General features: G+C 43.7%; 2 protein-coding genes across 3 annotated transcripts in view; both read right to left on the bottom strand.

Annotated features, from left to right (window-relative positions):
- The window catches only part of RAB32 (RAB32, member RAS oncogene family), a 189,847-nt gene that overhangs the window by 21,090 nt on the left and 148,650 nt on the right, over nt 1-20,107 (bottom strand). The window lies entirely within an intron of this gene.
- On the bottom strand, nt 5,016-5,839 carry LOC115467360 (glyceraldehyde-3-phosphate dehydrogenase-like). The gene has a single exon (XM_030199241.1). The coding sequence runs from the start codon at nt 5,790-5,792 to the stop codon at nt 5,016-5,018; it is 777 nt and encodes a 258-aa protein (XP_030055101.1). The 5' UTR covers nt 5,793-5,839.

The following is a 20,107-nucleotide window of genomic DNA, read 5'->3' as shown; positions in this document are numbered from 1 at the left end:
TTTAGTGATAGCTGGTTTGTAGCACAAGCTAAAAATGCTAGCACACCCTGGTAAAAAAAAACCCTACATTTTATTCACCAGTCACAGGAGGATAGCAAAATCCTAAATTTCTTAATCTCTGAGTTATCTCTGCAGATATGCCTAAAATAAACACTGGTTATTAAAAAAAAAACTGCATCAGGAATTCATTGGTTTTGTAGTACATTGTAATCTATCCTTTCTAAAATTGCTAACCCCTGGAGCTGCTTCTTTAAGCCAAACTAGGTGAATGAAGTACAAAGTGTTCTCCGAGGACAAGCAGGCCATATTTTCACACGTGAGCGACATCATCCACGTCACTCGGTGCGGAACTTAACAAGCTAGTATAGTTTTAAGAACATGCACAGCATCCCTACCACGCGCGCCCGAGTGCCTTCCCATCCATCAGTCTCTTCTTATTTGCAGTAAGAAGAGAACGTAACTGTCCCGTGCTCCTCATACAGTCTGGTGCGTGAGCATACTTTTTCTATTTTTGTGCCTTCCCTTCAGGGTTTTTTGCCCTGATTTTGTTTTCTTCAGAAAAGTCCCTCTCCCTTTCCAAATACAGTTTTAGTTTCCTTTATTTTTGGTGCACTCGGTAGGACATTTTAGGCCTAAGCTCAGATCGGGTATTTGCACCTCAATTTTTCTGGTTCGTACCCCTTTTTTTTTAGTCACCATTAAGCCGTTTGATTTGACCATGGCTGTTTTCCCTTCCATGTCTTCAAAGGTTCCAAGTAGCTTTAAGCGCTTTAGCTGGTGTAATAGGACCGTCTCTGACAAAGATACTCATTCTTGGTGTCTTCAACATTTGGGGCCTGAACATACCCCTTCTAGCTGTGTTATTTGCATTCATATGAAAAAAAGAACCCAGCTGGCCAGAGAGGCTCAAAGGGAAAAGATTTGTGGAGCCCAGTCTGTGTCAGCATCGATGTCGGGAGATGCATCAGCATCGGTCCATATGGCTGAGAGGCCTGGCTCAAGACACTGGGAGTGGACATGCATCGAAAGGGTCTCCACCTGCCTTGATACGGGCCATTGTGCAGCGCTCCCGGGACCAGTCAATATCGGACCTGACACAGAGGCAACGTGAGGACTCGATGATGTCCTCATCAGCACCATGGAGCATTGATGACCAACATTGGCGAAGTCATCAATTCCCTTCAAGGCAAGGTTCCGGGAGCTCCGGGGCATCAAGGGATTCGGTCCCCGCTCCCCATCCATACAAGAGGTGCCTACGCATGGGTCTCCACGCAGCCAAGACCAGGCACCTGTCTCGACCTTGGCAGTCTTGCAAGTATGCTGAATAAACAAAGAGCCGTATTGCTGGCTAATGTGAATGTAACAATTATTCAGTGTACTTGCAAGACAGATGCTAGTAAAACGTTTATTGGTGAAGACTCAACACAGTGCTGTGTTTCGACATTCAGCCTGCTTCAGAAGTCTAATCTTCAATTTTTCTCCAAAGGTCTCTCTCAAGACCATTTTTCAAGATCTGTTTGTACCAATGTTTGTTGACCATTTGCTGGTTTTACATATGTTTTATAAAGATTCCTGAAGTAGGCTCACTGCCAAAACACGGCGTTGTAGAGTCTTCACCAATAAACGTTTTACCAGCATCTGAAGTTTCCTTGTTTGTTCCTGGTCAGCCTGGTCTATTTCCCTGTTGTTTTCAGCAAGCCTGGTAGCTAGGGATTCCCACATGCGAGAATGTGGCCTGCTTGTCCTTGGAGAAAGCGAAGAAACTTATCTGTAGCAGATATTGTCCGAGGACAGCAGGCCATTCATTCTCACATACCCTCCCTCCTCCCTTTGGAGTAGTTTTCCATGCTATATTATTATCCTGATGGTCCCACGCTCTAGCAGCTGGCAGGCAGGGATGCTGTGCATGTTCTTAAAGCTATACTACCTTTTTTAAGCTCCACACCTGGCGGTCCTCGGAAAATACCTGCTACAGGTAAATATCTTCACTATTCATATACCCAAAAAGTGAAAACTCTGGCCAACAATGGAACTCTCCCTGTCAAAGGGGAAAAGAGGACAAGACGATAAATTTCAGATCTGTAGCTTTTGTACTTCAGTCTAGGAACCTCATATTACACAGAAAAGGTTTAGAAATAGTGGAATGACTTGTTTTTAATGGTTGTAGTTCCTTTCTACATAGCTATATTGATTTTATAATATATACTGTAAACCGCTTTGCTCTTTTGTAAAAAGCGGTATATCAAATTTTAATAAACTGCTCAGCTGTCCTACATTATGGGTGGTATATCAAATCTTGAATAAACCTGGAAACAGAAGAATTACCAGGGCCAGCCCAACCATCGGGCAACACTAGGCCATCACCCTGGGCAACAATTCTCAACCTAGTCTTTAGGGCACACCCAGTCAGTCAGGTTTTCACGATATTCACAATGATTAAACATAAGATAGCTTTGCATAACAATGGGCAATGCATACAAATCTCTCTCATGCATATGCGTAAGTACATAAGTAATGCCAAACTGGGAAAGACCAAGGGTCCATCGAGCCCAGCATCCTGTCCACGACAGCGGCCAATCCAGGCCAAGGGCACCTGGCAAGCTTCCCAAATATACAAACATTCTATACATGTTATTCCTGGAATTGTGGATTTTTCCCAAGTCTATTTAGTAGTGGTTTATAAACTTGTCCTTTAGGAAACCGTCTAATCCCTTTTTAAACTCTGCTAAGCTAACCGCATTCACCACGTTCTCCGGCAACGAATTCCAAAGTTTAATTATGCATTGGGTGAAGAAATATTTTCTCCGATTTGTTTTAAATTTACTACACTGTAGTTTCATCGCATGCCCCCTAGTCCTAGTATTTTTGGAAAGCGTGAACAGACGCTTCACATCCACCTGTTCCATTCCACTCATTATTTTATATACCTCTATCATGTCTCCCCTCAGCTGTCTCTTGTCCAAGCTGAAAAGACCTAGCCTCCTTAGTCTTTCTTCATAGGGAAGTCGTCCCATCCCCGCTATCATTTTAGTCGCCCTTCGCTGCACCTTTTCCAATTCTACTATATCTTTCTTGAGATGCAGCAACCAAAATTGAACACAATACTCAAGGTGCGGTCGCACCAAGGAGCGCTACAACGGCATTATAACATCCTCACACCTGTTTTCCATACCTTTCCTAATAATACCCAACATTCTATTCGCTTTCCTAGCCACAGCAGCACACTGAGCAGAAGGTTTCAGTGTATTATCGATGACGACACCCAGATCCCTTTCTTGGTCCGTAACTCCTAACGTGGAACCTTGCATGACGTAGCTATAATTCGGGTTCTTTTTTCCCACATGCATTACCTTGTACTTTCTCACATTAAACGTCATCTGCCATTTAGCCGCCCAGTCTCCCAAGGTCCTCTTGTAATTTTTCACAATCCTGTCGCGAGTTAATGACTTTGAATAACTTTGTGTCATCAGCAAATTTAATTACCTCGCTACTTACTCCCATCTCTAAATCATTTATAAATATATTAAAAACCAGCAGTCCTAGCACAGACCCCTGAGGAACCCCACTAACTACAATAATAATACTAGGGTAAAAAATTATATAGTAGTTGTATTCCTTGTAGCTACCACAGTTATACAAACAACTATTGCAAAATGTAATACTGCGGTTCGTAGTATTACATCAAATAACAGCGCCGGTGGGGGGGGGGGGGCAATGTTCCCCTTATGCTGATTAGGAAGGAACAACTCCATATGCATGCGTGGATGTCTGTTTTAGGTGTACCCGCGGTGGTATGGCACCATGATCGAGGTCTCAATGGCTCATAGTAGCTGGTAAATGGTTTATGTACTGTATGTATGATGTAGGAGATAGGGGTATTGAAAGTAAAATATGTTACTGCTATTGTTCTATTTAGAGACACCGGCCCCTGATGACACTCTGGAGAGCGAAACACGAATTGTGTTGGATCATAGTGAAAGTGATACGACATGATATTTAGTGTCATTTAAACAAGGCATCTTGTATATGAACACAAAAAGAAGAGAGAGGAACAATTTTGGAGAATAGTTACAGTATGTTTACCATCTATTATTGAAGTTGAAGGATTAGCTTTCAAGTGTATTATAATACAGCTCCTGCTTTGTCGGAGAGAAGAGAATGTGAGTAAATGACGATACAGCTCCAGTTTTATCGGAGTGAAGAGAATGAGAGCAATTGAAGCTTCATTTTTGAAACGCTTAATGTGGACTGTGACGAAAGTACGAGACATTTGGATACTGGTTGAGTCAATTCTGAAAAAGTGAACTATTCTCTAAAGAAATGCAGAGATTAGTACTCCATGGTTAATCCCTTATTAAAGGTGGGATCTGATGTGCAATGATGATGCTTGTTGTTAGAATTATATGCATTAGAACAACAAAGTGTTTAAAAATGTTAAGAATTTAATATTTGTATAAAGGGATGTTTAGATATAATAAAGATTGACATTTTGCAAAAGATGGATATGCATTGTGGATATCATGAAACACTGACTGGTTGGGTTGAGAAGCAGGCCTAGGGCAGCATGTTTGAGGAGGTGGCAGAAAGCAGCTGTCGTCAAACCAAAGCAGTAGCCCTGACCACCACACAAACTCAAAAGAACCTTCAGCCTGTACTTTTATCAACTGGGAAAGTGGGAATTAACCCAGGTGAAAGGCTTTTGGGAATCAGTCTTATTATACATATACAAAATAAAGTTTAATATTTAAACATGGGATGTCAAAAAATGCAATTTTATAGGATTTTTCTGGGAGGGATGGCAATGATGTTATTGTGACTCTTGGGTGGGGGGGAGGTGCCTAGGGGGCACAAGGCTGAAGGTTCTCCTAGGGCTTATAGCTCTGTGTACTACAAAACAGGAAAGAGGACAGTTGTAGGGAATTATAAGACGGCAAGGTCAAAGCCTACTTTGGCACCAAACGTTAATCTAAATATCACAGCATGGTTATAAACAAGACTATTATTCACTCAAGTGATTATAAACAGTGTATACAATACCATTTTAATCTTTGATTATCACCATTGAAGTCACTGGAGACCACCTGGTCTTCAGTGTAGGCCAAGATTCCTTTCAAAGGCCCTTCTGCCACTGTCTTCACCACTTTCTTGATGTCGTCATACTTGGCAGCCTTCTCTAAGCGGCAGGTCAGATCCACCACAGACACATTGGGGGTCGGGACACAGAACGCCATTCCGGTGAGTTTTCCATTCAGCTCAGGGATAACTTTGCCAACAGCTTTAGCTGCCCCAGTGGAGGCTGGGATGATATTCTGGTGAGCATCACGACCATCACGCCACAACTTCCCAGATGGGCCATCCACAGTCTTCTGAGTGGCAGTGTAAGCGTGGACAGTAGTCATCAGCCCCTCCACGATCTTGAAGTTATCATTGATTACTTTGGCCAGTGGAGCCAGATGATTAGTGGTGCAGGAGGCATTGCTCACCACTTTCAGAGAATTGTCATATTTCTCATGGTTGACACCCATGACGAACATGGGGGCGTCAGCTGAGAGAGCAGAGATGACAACCCTCTTGGCACCGCCCTTTAGGTGAGCGGAGGCCTTCTCGGTGGTAGTGATGACTCCTGTTGATTCTACCACGTAGGTGGAGTCATACTCAAACATGTAAACCATGTAATCCAGGTCAATAAAGGGGTCATTGATAGCCACTACCTCGACTTTGACCGAGTTGAAAGCGGCACGAGTGAAGAGCCGACCAATATGGCCAAATCCATTTACACCGACTTTCACCATGTTTTTCTCTGAAAGGTGCTCCTGTGCTGTGCCACTGTGGTTGGCAGAAGGCATTTTAAGTTTTGAGCCCTTAGCTGTGCAGTTCATGGGTCATAACAGACCTGTCAGTGGTCAGAAAAGTGCAAATCAATTCATCTTTAAGACAAATGGATTTGTATTTATCTAGATAATTCTTCTTATAAAGAGATCACAGACAAAGTGAAGAGTGCAGAAAAACGGATCACTTCTAACTACACAGAGGGCAATCTACTGGTAAAAGAAAGACCTGGCACCTAAGATTTGTAAAGCAAGAGGCTTAATCCTTTGTCACAGAAAATATTGAGTTTGATGAACATTTATTAACAAAGCTCATCTGGGAATTAATAGGTCTAGCTCATGTACAAAATTAGAAACCATATACAAATGGACAAAAAAGCTAGCAGAAAAGCAAAACTCACAACATCAATTAGGATAGAAATTATATCACAAAATTTAAGACGTGTAGTAGAGAATGACACGGGGACAAACTTTGTCCCCGTCCCCACCCCATGAGTTGTGTCCCCATCCCCGCAGGTTCTGTCTCTGTCTCCACCCCATCCCCATGGGCTCTGTCCTCATCTGCAGAAACCTCAAACAATTATGATTTTATATTTAAATCTTTTTATGAAAGTATAAAAAGGAATAATATGCTGTGGAACTATTGTGTATAAATTACAAATAGAAAATAATAACAATGAGCAACTATAACCCTCCTCGCCCACCACCCTCTACCCTTCCAACCACAACAATAGCTGATTTCTACTACCCCCAGGAATACTAATCCACCTTGTTAAAACGTCCAGGGGTACAAAATACAACCCGTTCTGTATGCCCTAGAGGAGAGAAATATGCCCTATGAAGCACTTTTATGATTTTTTAATCTGTGGATGAATAAGAAGTCATCAACAATCTCAGGATTCAGTCTAGCTCTCCTGCCTTCCACAGTCCTCCCTGCAATAGAAGATGCCTTCTTAGAAGATGTGATGGAAGCAGGATGTACAGGATTCCCCCATGCTAAATTTGCTAGTTGTGGCCAGAATGTTTGCTTGTTTTTAAAAAAAATCAAAATATCATTGTCTACATCAGTCAAAGCATAAATACCAGTCCAGTTCATTAACAGGCTTCAAAGTAGAAAATGACACATGGACAAAGTTTGTCCCCTTCCTCGTGGTCTCTGTCCCCATCCCTGCCCTGTCCCCATGGGCTCTGTCCCCATGGGATCTGTCCCTGCCCTGTCCCCACAAGCTCTGTCCCCATCCCCATCCCCATCCCCGCGGTTACTGTGGGTTCCCCATCCCGATGTCATTCTCTAATGTGTAGCCCCATTTTAGAAAGACGTAGAACTTAGGATTAAGACTTTTAGGTCAGGACGTCTCAAGTTTCACTAGTGTTTCATTTCAGAACAGATCTGCTGACATAGAGCCTGTTCTAAAATACAAGAGAAGTAGATTTTTATGTGGTGGGTACATGCAGGGCCGGTCTTAGGCAGAGGCGACCAAGGCGGCCGCATAGGGCCCCGCGCCTAAGGGGGCCCCGCTCAGCGTGCCTCAACTCTGCCTCGTGCCTCCGCTCCGACCGGGACCGCATCGAGTCACTCAACCTCTCTCCAGCCATAGGCAGATAAAGCATTCCTGGCATACCTTGTACACTGTACACTGTGCTGGATCTTTTCTTAATATTTTTCCTTATTTTCTCCTTTGTTATGAGAATTGGAACTACTAATTGTAGTGGACTTGATCTGAATAATTTCTGGGGAGGGGAGGTTTCATGATGATAGCATTGTGCTTATTATTTCAATCAGTTTTTTGTACAAGTTTAGCTTCATTTGTCTTTATTTGAAATTTCATAAATAAAAAAAATTTCTAAAAATGGAATAATCTTATCAATGGGGTGGAGCTAGGGTGGGGGCGGGGCTACAAAGGGGCCCCACCAAATTGGTCTGCACAGGGCCCCGCACTTGCTAAGACCGGCCCTGGGTACATGTGGCATAAACATCCACTTTGGAAACTTTTGATGTTTACTTTCCTATGGGTTAAAAATCAACACATAAACGTGTTTATGCAAGCACATACATGATTATGTTGTAGAGTAGTAACATAGTAAGTGAAGGGGGAAGGGAAATGGGACTTGATATATCGCCTTTCTGAGGTTTTTGCAACTACATTCAAAGTGGTTTACATATATTCAGGTACTTATTTTTGTACCAGGGGCAATGGAGGGATCAGTGATTTGCCCAGAGTCACAAGGAGCTGTAGTGGGAATCGAACTCAGTTCCCCAGGATCAAAGTCCACTGCACTAACCACTAGAGCCCTCATGATCAAAAGCAAACTCTGGCGCTAGAGGCTGTTAACGCCATACTAGCACCAGAGTTTGCAGCCGACCCATGATCAGAGCCCTCGAGCGCCTGAAACAGCGCACTCGAGGGCTCTCAGCACAAGTAGCATGCAAATGCATGCTAAACAGGGATTCTAGCGCAATTAGCTTGCAAATGCATGCTAATTGGCGCTTAATGCATTCATCCCCAATGATCAGCGACCAGCGCGCCAAAGATTGGGTCGCTGGCCGCAGCAAAATCAACGCCAGCTCCGAGCTGGCGTTAGATTTTGCGGATCATTGGGGAGGAATGGTGAGCCCTGTCCAGCATGCAGTTGCATGCTGGCAGGCCCCCCTTCCCCCCCCAAGGCAAACGCGAACGGGGGGCTGGAGGTCCGGTGGGTCTCCAGCCCCTGAAACCCCCAGAAATCATCGATCCATCAATGGGGGGGTGGGGGGGGGGGATGGAGGTCCGGTGGGTCTCCAGCCCCCGAAACCACCAGAAATCGTTGCTCCATCGATGGGGCGGGGGGGGGGGGGGGCTGGAGGTCCAGTGGACCTCCAGCCCACCCCAAATCCTCCCCCCAGCGTTGTCCTTAAATTCCCTGGTGTTCCGTGGTGTCGTGACACCCCCCTGGCCCCGTCCCGGCCCCCCTACCTTGTGTTGGAGGAGGGACGCAGCCTGCCTGCCTCCCTCCTCTTCCAGTCAGTCGACGCCCAAAATGGCGGCGTCCAGCACCGCCCACTGCATCCTGGGATGCACTGGCCGGGGCTACAGACCATGTAAGGGAATCGCTCCCTTACATGGTCTGTAGCCCCGCCCAGTGCATCCCAGGATGCAGTGGGCGGTGCTGGGCGCCGCCATTTTGGGCGTCGACTGACTGGAAGAGGAGGGAGGCAGGCAAGCTGCGTCCCTCCTCCAACACAAGGTAGGGGGGCCGGGAGGGGGCCAGGGGGGTGTCACGACACCACGGACCACCAGAGAATCTAAGGACAACGCTGGGGGGAGGATTTGGGGTAGGCTGGAGGTCCACCGGACCTCCAGCCCCACCCACCCCCAACCCCATCGATGGAGCAACGATTTCTGGGGGTTTCGGGGGCTGAAGACCCACTGATCCTCCAGCCCCCCCCCATCGCTGGGTGGGAGGGTGGGAGAGGGTTTGGCCGGCGGCAGCCACGACGGTTTCTGGGGGTTTGGGGGGGGGCTTCGTTGTTCGGGCCTCAGGGCAGGCTGTTTGACAGGTTTGGGCTTTTGACAGCCCAGACCTGTCAAACAAGTGTGGGAGGATTGTGCTGAGCGCATGCTCGGCACAATTCTCCCGCACTTTAAACATGATGATCAAAGATAATAGCGCTGCTTAGATTTGCATGCATTATCTTTGATCATCAATGCAGAAAAGCCCTTCGCTGTCCCGGCGCTATTTTGAATAGCGCAGGGCTTTTGATCATCTGGGCCTAGGTTACTCCTCTCCACACTGAAGGCAGATAAAGACCTAAATGGTCCATCCCGTCTGCCCAACAGTTACATTCATTATCAATTCAAGATTAAAATCAACAATGAATTTGAGATTATATACTTGACTATGGTCTCTCCTTGGTGTTTCTGGACATAGACCGTAGAAGTCCGCCCCGCTTTGTCCTTATGCTCCAATTACTGGAGTTGCCGTCCAAGCCCTCTCCAGCCCATCCTAAATCGGATTTACATATGCAGGACCCAGACTGTACAAGCCTGCCAAGTACTGGCCTTAGTTTTTATAGCCATAGTCGCCATCTACGCACCACTTGACATGCAAACACATAAGCAACCATTTAAGTTAATGTGTTTGTGCTGTCACATATACTTATTTGTGGCAGTTTAGAAATATAACATACATTTTTCTGATGCTGTCACAGAGAACACTGTTTCTTGCCAGTTTGACTTTTTTGGCGGGGACAAAAACCACTGGGAGATTAAGGGAGCAACCTTCCTTAATGCATCCAATGCACTGCTGCTCAATCAGCGCAGTTTGCCAAAACCTAAATGTGTAAACCATCACATCACTCTGTTAGGACATCAATGTTTATTCTAAAATGGGAAATAAACGTGGATCTTCTAGTCTAATCCCACCTAAAACATGCCCAGGCCACACCCTCTTGCCATTTGCACATAGTGATTGAGCATTTATGCAACATAATATTTAAGTACCAGTTTATGCACATGTGAGACAAGAATAAACCTTCTAAAATAACTGCTTTATTGGATAAGCTGTCATTTCTCCAAACAAAAATCAATCACATGTGAATAACCGTATGAACGAAAAACTTGCATTTCAGCTTGAATGCTCTTATTTTTATCCCTGGAATTAAATCTGAATTCCAGCAGCAAAAGTATAACTAATGGCCTACCATGAAAGAAACAATCCTGCAAGTCCAAAAGCTATTGAAGTGGTGTATGTTCAGGTAAAGTAGGCATTTTTGTGTCTCTGCAGGGCTCACAATCTCAGTTTATACATGAGGCAGTAGATGGTTAAGTGACTTGCCCAAGATCACAAGGAGCTGCAGTGGAATTAGAACATGACTACCAAAATATGTGGGAATGCACATATTTTTAATCTGGAAAAAAAAAATCTTCATTTCAAAGAAAGCACTCTAAAATCCTATCTTTGAAAGAAATGAAAATGAAACTTAGAATAGCCTGAGTTAAACCCTCCTCCACAGAAGATTCCCAAAACTGGGTAAGATCAAGATTAATTATCAAAGAAAAGCTGACTTCCTTTGTTCAACTCTTGCTGGCCATGTGAGGAACTGTCAAAAGATAGATAATGAAGCTTTTATTGGCAGCACTGTATGCTTTGTCTCCAACGCCAAATACATATATATACATAAAGCTGATAAAATGTGGATAAAGGTGAGTCAGTTGATGTAGTATATCTAGATTTTCAGAAAGCTTTTGATAAAGTTTCTCATGAGAGACTCCTGAGAAAATTAAAAAGTCATGGGATAGGAGCAGTGGTGTGCTGAGAAAGTTTTTACAACAGGCTCTCTCTCCGGTGTAGCCTGCCCTGCAATTTTTTTATTTTTCTGGGGAGGGGGGTGCATTCCTCTCCTCCCCCATGCCAGCATGCTAGGCATACCTTTGTTGGCAGGGATGCTGAGCCCCACCAACCAAATAAATGGACTGCTGCTACTCCCCACTGCTTATTTCTGTCTCTGAGCAGCATGCGGGGACTTCTTGCAAATATTCGGTACTGCTTCTTTGGGCAATCTTCAAAGTATTTTCCATTTGAAAACTATTTTAAGGACTACAGCTAACAAGCACCCACTGTTGCCTCCAAAAGCACAAGTATCAAATCCTGTACTTCACAACAAGCCTTCTAATCCCCTAAACATCCTGCAGTCTTTTAAGTCACAAATTGTGCACTACATCACAAGACTCCAGTGATACACACATTTCAAAAGTAAACAATAACTTCTACAGAGTACATCCAAAATTTTATTTTTATTTTCTAATTTCCTTCTTCCCTGCTGTTTATACAGCCTGAGGGGCTCAGGAAAGGATGGCTTAAGCTGGTGAGGCTTGGGTATCCCCACCAGTCAAGGTATTTATTTTTAACATAGAAAGAGAAGGGGGAAGGGACAGAGAGGAAATGCATGGGCCCACCCAAAAATACGCTTCTGGCTGTGCTACTGTGCACAGTGAAGTGTTTTAACACATACTAATCAATTAATGTATATTGTCAATTAGTGTGCATTAAAATACTATGACACTCAATGAAAAAAAATAACTCTTACAACCAATGTGTGAAACCAACCCAAAATGAGAATATTATCTTCAGTTGCAACAGCTAGAGCCGAGAATGCCATCTGGCTTTGATGACAGTAGCTGGATGTCATCACTGGAGTAACCAAGGAAGCAGGGTTTTCAGTTTTAACTAGAAGCCCAGGAGTGTTTTCCAGTTTTAATAAAAAAAAGAAGAAGCTTCAATTATTAGGAGTTGAAATGTTTTTCATTCCCCCCCCCCCCCCCCATTTATGTCATTCCATTTAATTTTATGATAGCACACACTATTAATGCCTTAAGGGTTTGCAGTTACAAAGTGGTATTTGCCAAAATTTTCTTGCAGTACTGGAAAACCTCTTCATTGAGTGTGTTCCCAGCATCAGAGAAAGTTATTTACCACATGTCGGTTGCATTACAGGTAATGCAATGCTGTTAGCTATACCTTCTGAGGATGTTAACATGGCAGATTGTTCATTAACTGTTAACCTGTGCTGCACTCTCACTGTTCTGTTTAGGTACAGTCCTCACCGATTCTCTACTCTGTTCCATGTTCAGGTGGCATGGCAAGTACTGAACATTATTATTATTATTAGCATTTGTATAGCGCTACCAGACGCACGCAGCGCTGAACACCTGACACCGAGAGACAGTCCCTGCTCAATAGAGCTTACAATCTAAAATACAGACAGACAAGACAAATAAGGGGCGAGGGAAGTACTGGGTGAGAAGGAACAAGGGGGAGGGCAAATGAGTAGTGGCTAGGGGCCAAAAGCAGTGGTGAAAAGGTGGGTTTTCAGCATAGATTTGAAAACAGGTAGAGGTGGAGCTAGACGTACAGGCTCAGGAAGTCTATTCCAGGCATAAGGCGCTGCAAGAGAAAAGGAACGAAGCCTGGAGTTAGCAGTGGAGGAGAAGGGGTCGACAAGAGAGATTTGTCCAGTGAGCGGAGTTCACGGGGAGGAATGTAGGGAGAGATGAGAGTGGAGAGGTAATGGGGGGCTGCAGAATGGATGCATTTAAAAGTCAGTACGAGAAGTTTGAACATTAATTAATGCAGCCTATTAAATAGGCCCTAAAATGAAATACAGTACATTACAAAAGTAAAAATACAAAAATTCACATCCCTACTAATTATTAATCTCCCCTTTGTTATGTCTATTATTTCAGTACCATGGCCTAACCAGTTTATGTATTCTTTTTTTGTAAACCACTGATATCTCCGGATCTTTTGGTGGTATAACAAATGCTTGAAGAAATATTAGTAAAAAGTGAGAGCTGGATTATCTGAACTTCTAAGTCCTTGTTCCACAACATTGATGACACTACATTTGAGGGCTCAAAGGCTAATAAAGACTGTCGTTTGAAAGGACATGACCTCATAATTAATTCCCTTGTTTCAGAAAGGTATTTAAATGAGCTCTATAACGAAACTTGTTAAGATTCCTGATCTAAATGTTGTAGAGGTAAAGAAGGCTAGAGAATACAAACACTGAACTTGAGATGAATTTCTGTACATAATGCTGTCTACAAAAGGAAGAGAAGGATGGATAAAAGTATCAATTATTCATTTAGATCAAATTTATTACTCAGAAAAGGAGCCAAGTAAAGCATTTGGAATACCGAGATTAGACGTTTCAGACTATCATGGTGAGTCTTATGCTTCTTTGTGGGTTCCTGTCAATGAGATAATGAAGCTGAGAAATAACCAGAATGATGGATGCAAGACCATCAGAATGCACAACCTGCTATTACAACATTTTCATTATTGGGGAAAAAAACAAAAATGGGGAACTCAACCAATTCTTTTATTTATTTTTGTCTCTTAGGACCTGATTTTATAACAAGACATGTATGTGAGAAGTCCAAAAAGACAAGTATTTTAAAAAAGGCAACATGGAGGGGCATAATCGAACGGCGTTTCACCGATAATGGAAACTAATGCCGGCGATCTCAAACCCGGCCAAATCCAAGGCATTTGGTCGTGGGAGGGGCCAGCATTTGTAGTGCACTGGTCCCCCTCATATGCCAGGATACCAACCGGGCACCCTAGGGGGCAATGCAGTGGACTTCAAAAATAGCTCCCAGGTGCATAGCTCCCTTACCTTGGGTGCTGAGCCCCCCAAAACCCACTCCCCACAACTGTACACCACTACCATAGCCCTTAGGGGTGAAGGAGGGCACCTGCATGTGGGTACAGTGGGTTTTGGGGGGGTTGGAGGGCTCCCATTTACCACCACAAGTGTAACAGATAGGGGGGGATGGCTCTGGGTCCACCTGCCTGAAAGTGCACTGCACCCACTAAAAGCTTCTCCAGGGACCTGCATACTGCTGTCAGGGAGCTGGGTATGACATTTCAGGCTGGCATAGAGGCTGGCAAAAAAATATATATTTTTTTGAGGGTGGGAGAGGGTTGGTGACCACTGGGGGAGTAAGGGGAGGTCATCCCCGATTCCCTCCGGTGGTCATTTGGTCAGTTGGGGCACCTTTTAGAAGCTTGGTCCTGAAAAAAAAGGACCAAGTGAAGCCGGTGAAATGCTCGTCAAGGTCGGCTTTCTTTTTTCCATTATCGGGCGAAGCCTGCCATCTCAAATCACACCCCTGTCCTGCCTTCACTACCCTACTGACACGCCCCCTTGAAGTTTGGCCGGCTCCGCGACGAAAAGCTTTTGGCGCCAGCCAAAATCGGCTTTCGATTATACCGATTTGGCCGGGTTCAGGAAATCGCCGGCCATTTCCCGATTTGTGTCGGAAGATGGCTGGTGATCTCCTTCGAAAATGAGCTGGATAGGCACCTATATGCTTAGGCTCCCAGAACCAGCTCCTGTAGCATGTAAATGGCAATGCACACATTTACGACTGTTCCAAGACAGGTATGTGTGTACTCTACATATGTAGATCATGGACTAATTTTTATAGTGTAAAGGTAGATGGGGGGGGGGGGGGGAGGGTTTTGAGAGAGAAGAGGAGACACTAAATTTTGTTTTTTTTCCTGTTGTGTTGTCAATGGTGCACAGTCTCATGAGACGTCTGCACACTAATGATAGTGTCCCCAAAATGGAAAAAAAAATTCCTGAGAATGACATGGGAAACTAAACCCAACAAAAACATATTGGCTGCACACCCCTAGTATGTACACACAATATAGTCTGCTTATAAGGTTTTCTAGAGCGACAGAACAAAATACATGCAAATATAATTGACTGAATAGTCACAGTGGATAACTTAAATCAGACCCGATTGTGACTGAGTACTAGATTATCACACCCCTGATCTGCATCACACGTGGTTGTACCTACACGCCGTCACCCTTAGTTCTCATAGAATATGAATTATTCAGGGCAGCAAGTTTCTTTCCGTCCCAAAAAAAGGTTTTACTTCTAAAAACTTATCCCAACAATTCCTGACCTTATTATTCACTAAACAAATTTTAAATTCCTTCAGCCTTGCTTCTACTATACAAACCATTAACATGAGCACTAGTGTTCCTGCCAGCTTGTCCCCTAAGACAGACAAAACACATAAGTGACCATCTGTGAGAAAAGGTGACTAAAATCACCAGAAACAAAAATTGAGATTTTAATGAATTCTGTTAAAGCAAACAATAATACAATAGTCCAAACCCCATCCTTTTATGTGAAAATAATTTTTATAGACGTTCACACATGTAACTTTTTTAGACTGCTTATGAACCCATGAAAATAATCGGTCATTCCTTACATTTTGGATCCGCAACTTTAGTCACTTTTCCCAGAGATGGTCACATATACGAAACACAGATGTTGAAGAAAAGCCACAGTTCTCCTTAACTATGTATCAACGTGTTAGTACAAATTTAGGGATGATTCAAGCACACCCTCCAAACTCCTTCCTACTTATTTATCCCAAAATTATTTCAGGCTAGTAACCATACATTATTTTATGTGGAACCAACCAAAGTCCACAGTGATCCTCCTAACTCAAGATCAAAACTAGTTACCTAAATCAGCAGGAGGTAAACGCTGAGAAACCCATAGGAATATAATGGGCGTCTCGGTGTTTACCACCAGCTGATTTCTACCGCGAGCTAAAAATGCTACCGCGGTTTAGTAAGACTCCCTTAAACAGCTGCTGGTATCAATATAGCCAAGGCGAGAAAACGTATCCAGTGGACCTCCTCCAAAAATACCTGTACAATCTATAATATCTATGCTATGATACCATCGCGACTAAACTACTGTAATGCCCTGTACACTGGCCAAACCAAAGAGAGTTTGTATCAGCTCCAACTAATTCAGAATTCTACAGCACAACTGATAGAAGGCTGCAAGTGGCGTAACCACACCACACCCTTTGTGGAAAAGTTACACTGGCTATCAAGTAACTTACAGGGGTGAATCTCTTCATAACGGCGGTTAATAAATCCCAATCAATAAACCAAGTATTTTTTGATATTTTAAGCACAGTTTAAAAAATATATATGCATCCAAATTCCCATTTCCTCCTCCCACATCCGTTTCCCCCCTTTTATATGTTGCTAAAGCATAGTATGTAGACTCAAATGGGTAGATTGTGTAAACTGGGGTTGAGTACGGGAGGGGTGTGGGTGCCACAGTCCACTGGATCACCAAGGAAAATGTTTTTAAAAGCTTCAGGGTTCGGGGGTTATGGGGGGGGCACGGTCCACTGGACAACCAGCGAAAATGTTTTTAAAAGATTTGGGGGTCGTAAGGGGGGGGGGGGGTCGCAGTCCATTGGATCACCAAGGAAATTTTTTTAAAAATTGGGGGAGGGGGGGGGGAGCGTGCCAGGAAGTGAGAGGCAGCTGCTTGTGCTTCTCTCCTCTCTGACAGCTCCAGAGCAGCCATAAAATTTGCTCATTAAATCAGGGCTGTTCTGGACCTGTGCATCCCCTAGAATGCTCATTACAATACAAATGAGCTCATTGTAATACATTTGCATGGGGTTCTCAGTGGCTACTAACGGCACACGTTAGAACCATGAAAAACCCCTTTTATGCATTACAAAGTACTTAAATGTTTGCTTTAGACTGGCTAGAACTAGTCTAGAGCAAATGTTAATAGCACTGTAAGTTTTGTGTATCCGGCCCTGAGTTAGGTGATCAAGGCTTGTGTGGTTGTGGGACAATAGGGCCAGCCTGGGATCTGTGAGAGGAGCACATGCTAACCCCTAGTCCTGTGTTGCTTCATAACCTAGATGAGGTGCTACAACTACAATCAGACTGGTCCCTGATTCAAAATAAAAGGCCTGCAGAGCAGTTGAAAGGGCGAGAAGATCCCATCCCTATTTGTTCTAGGTGCTTTATTTTCTGTTGACTTTGCCTTCCAATCTGCACGTCCTTTAAGGAGGTACATATGTTGGGTTTTTTTTTTTTAAAGGAGGATGAAATTTGATATGGTTACAAAGTGGTCTACACATGATATACTGGTACTTATATTGTATGCATGCACTTCACAATGCCATCTAGCTCTGCCCAAACAGTACCCCCAAAATGCCTATGAACAGATTGTGTAAGGTATATAAGCTCACTGGCACATGTATACATCTGCACAATTTTATAAAAATCATTCATTGCATGTAAAAATGCTAGGTCATCTTAAGTAGAGGACATTAATATGCAGATCATTAAGGATCTTGCAGGATTTAAAAAAAAACAAAACTGTACCTTATCTGAAAATGTGAAATGCATTTTTTTACTACAATAAACTTGTGTATATGTTAATGAAGATGGACATATCTTTTTGACGGGTTAATTAAGCACTAAATTATTTACATTGAGAATCATAAAAACATTAAATAAATCATTAAGCCCAGCATAGTTTAGGTGCAGTGGATGCAGCCTGAAGGTAGGAGAATTGATTAGATCATCAAGGTCCCCTCTAGCCATCTCTTTCTGTGAGTCCATGACAGCCCCATAAATCAAATCTGTACAGCAATACCACACAGAGAATCTAGATTATGCCTTGAAATGCAAACTATTCCTGCCAACATTAGTTAAGATTCTTAATATTCTGGACACACCCATGATAAATCCTGTGTCAATTAAGAAGAATTTCATTAAGTCAAGTTTTTGATTTCCACCATTAGTCTGAATGAAAAAAGAAGTTAGGTATTAAAGATTAAGGGTTTTCGACGTCACCGAGCCAAGATGGCTGCTTGAGCAAAGAGCTCTGGCTGTCCCGCGAAAAAAGGTAGAAAATACAAGCAGTTAGCGCGACGCCACACTAAAATCAGCGATCGCGGACAATAGCGGAACATCAGGTGATCGAAAAACGCATGGCAGCTCGAACAATAAAGCACTCGCTGGCGGGTTTCGCGTACACGGGATCCAGCGCGTCGATACAACAGGCCGCGGTACCAATAAAAAAAAGCAGCATGGCGGAAGGCCCAGCGGAGGAGCGGCCGGCTCAACAAGAACAAATACCGCAGGAATCCCAGATCCTCTTTACACAAGAGGAATCGCTAACGGGCGAAAATGAACCAATCCTAGAGATTCGAGACTGGCTAAAAGAAATAACAGGAGAACTGAAAGCTTTACGCTCTGATTTAATCACGCTGGGTGCGGATCTCAGAGGTGATATTGCTGCATTAGGAACGCGAGTAGCAGAAACGGAAGAGCGCTTAGATGACCAAAGCGAACTGCTGCAATCGGTAACAGAGCAACAAGCGGAGGAAAGGAAAAACATCCAACAAATATGGGACAAAATGGAGGACATAGAAAACCGCAGTAGACGTCATAACATTAGACTCCGAGGTATTCCTGAGATTCCCCTTTATGCGGATTGTGAACATACAGTGCAACAAATAGCAAGCGCCATCCTAAAGGAAATACAAATAGATAAAGATCCCTCGGAGATACAAATCGAGAGGGCACATAGAGCACTTGGAGCACCCAGAAATAATCAGCCGAAAGATATGATAGCCTGCTTTGTGGACTATAAGCTGAAAGAGAAAATAATGCAGGCAGCACGAGAAAAGCCGAACTTTAAATGGGACACACACCAGATTCAACTCTATCAAGATCTGGCGGCTTCTACGCTGCGACGACGGGCAGAATTACGCCCGATCACTCAATACCTACGCACGCAGAATATTCAATATAGATGGAGTCACCCCTTTGCCCTGCGCTTTTATAAAGAAGGAAAATTACATCAAATCAGAGAGGTGGCAGAAGCGGCATTGATATTTCCAGACAAAGAGTTGCACGCCACGATGGCGCCAAGACGGGAAATGGGGACAACGCGTAGAGAGAGACCCAGATGGCAGAGAGTGACAAAAGGAAAAGGACGGCTACAGCGTCAGCAATCGGATACTGCACTGAGAAGTGGAGATCGGGTGACTACTTGAACTTAAATTGCTAACACAGAATCTAGCGGCCAAAAGGCATCGCAAAGAAAGATGCATGATGGCGCACACAGAATAGCTACTACTAAGGACTGCGAGGTAGTAAGTGAACTGTAATGCCACTGTTAAGTTAAAACAGGAATATAAAGGTTAATGTGTTAATGTTACAGTAGAGAAGAGTTTAAAATGTTCAACCATGTTTAAACACAAACTGGGCTAACAGTACACAAAATAGCTAACTGGTAAGCAGAGGGACACGGGACGGTCACACTTTACCCCAGCACACCTGATCCAAATATGACAGGTGATAACGGTCATGGGAGTGGGATACATGGGGATAGAGGGGGGAAATATTCACTGATACTGCTGCACCAAGATAGATATGGTCTTTTGAGGCAGAGGGGTTGCGAGAGTAACAGAGTAGGAGAGGATAAAGCAGACACTAACAAAGAAGGACACGATGAGCACTATTGACTTACTCACTATCAATGTGAAGGGCCTAAACTCCCCGGCAAAACGTCAACTCCTTTTTAAGGAGGCAATGCGTCTCAGGGCAGATATAATTTTTGCGCAAGAAACGCATTTGCTGCCAAAACATGAAAAGCTATGCAGACATGGGCGATATAAGGATATATATTTTGCATCTAGTCACAAAGAGAACAAAAAAAAAGGGGTACTGATAGCACTGACACACAGATACACATGGCAGGTGCGGAGAGTGGTGAGAGATAGAGATGGTCGATATTTATTACTGATAATAAGCTTGGGGACAGAGATCTTTACTTTGCTAAACATCTATGCCCCAAATGAACAACAGGGCTCCTTCTATGAGAAACTATCGGAACTTATAGCAAAATATATAGAGGGAGAATTACTGATCGG

Source organism: Microcaecilia unicolor, chromosome 3 (genome assembly GCF_901765095.1).
Source record: "Microcaecilia unicolor chromosome 3, aMicUni1.1, whole genome shotgun sequence".
NCBI lineage: Eukaryota > Metazoa > Chordata > Amphibia > Gymnophiona > Siphonopidae > Microcaecilia > Microcaecilia unicolor.
The sequence above is the reverse complement of the archived record's forward strand: the minus strand, read 5'-3'. Positions and strand labels throughout refer to the sequence as shown.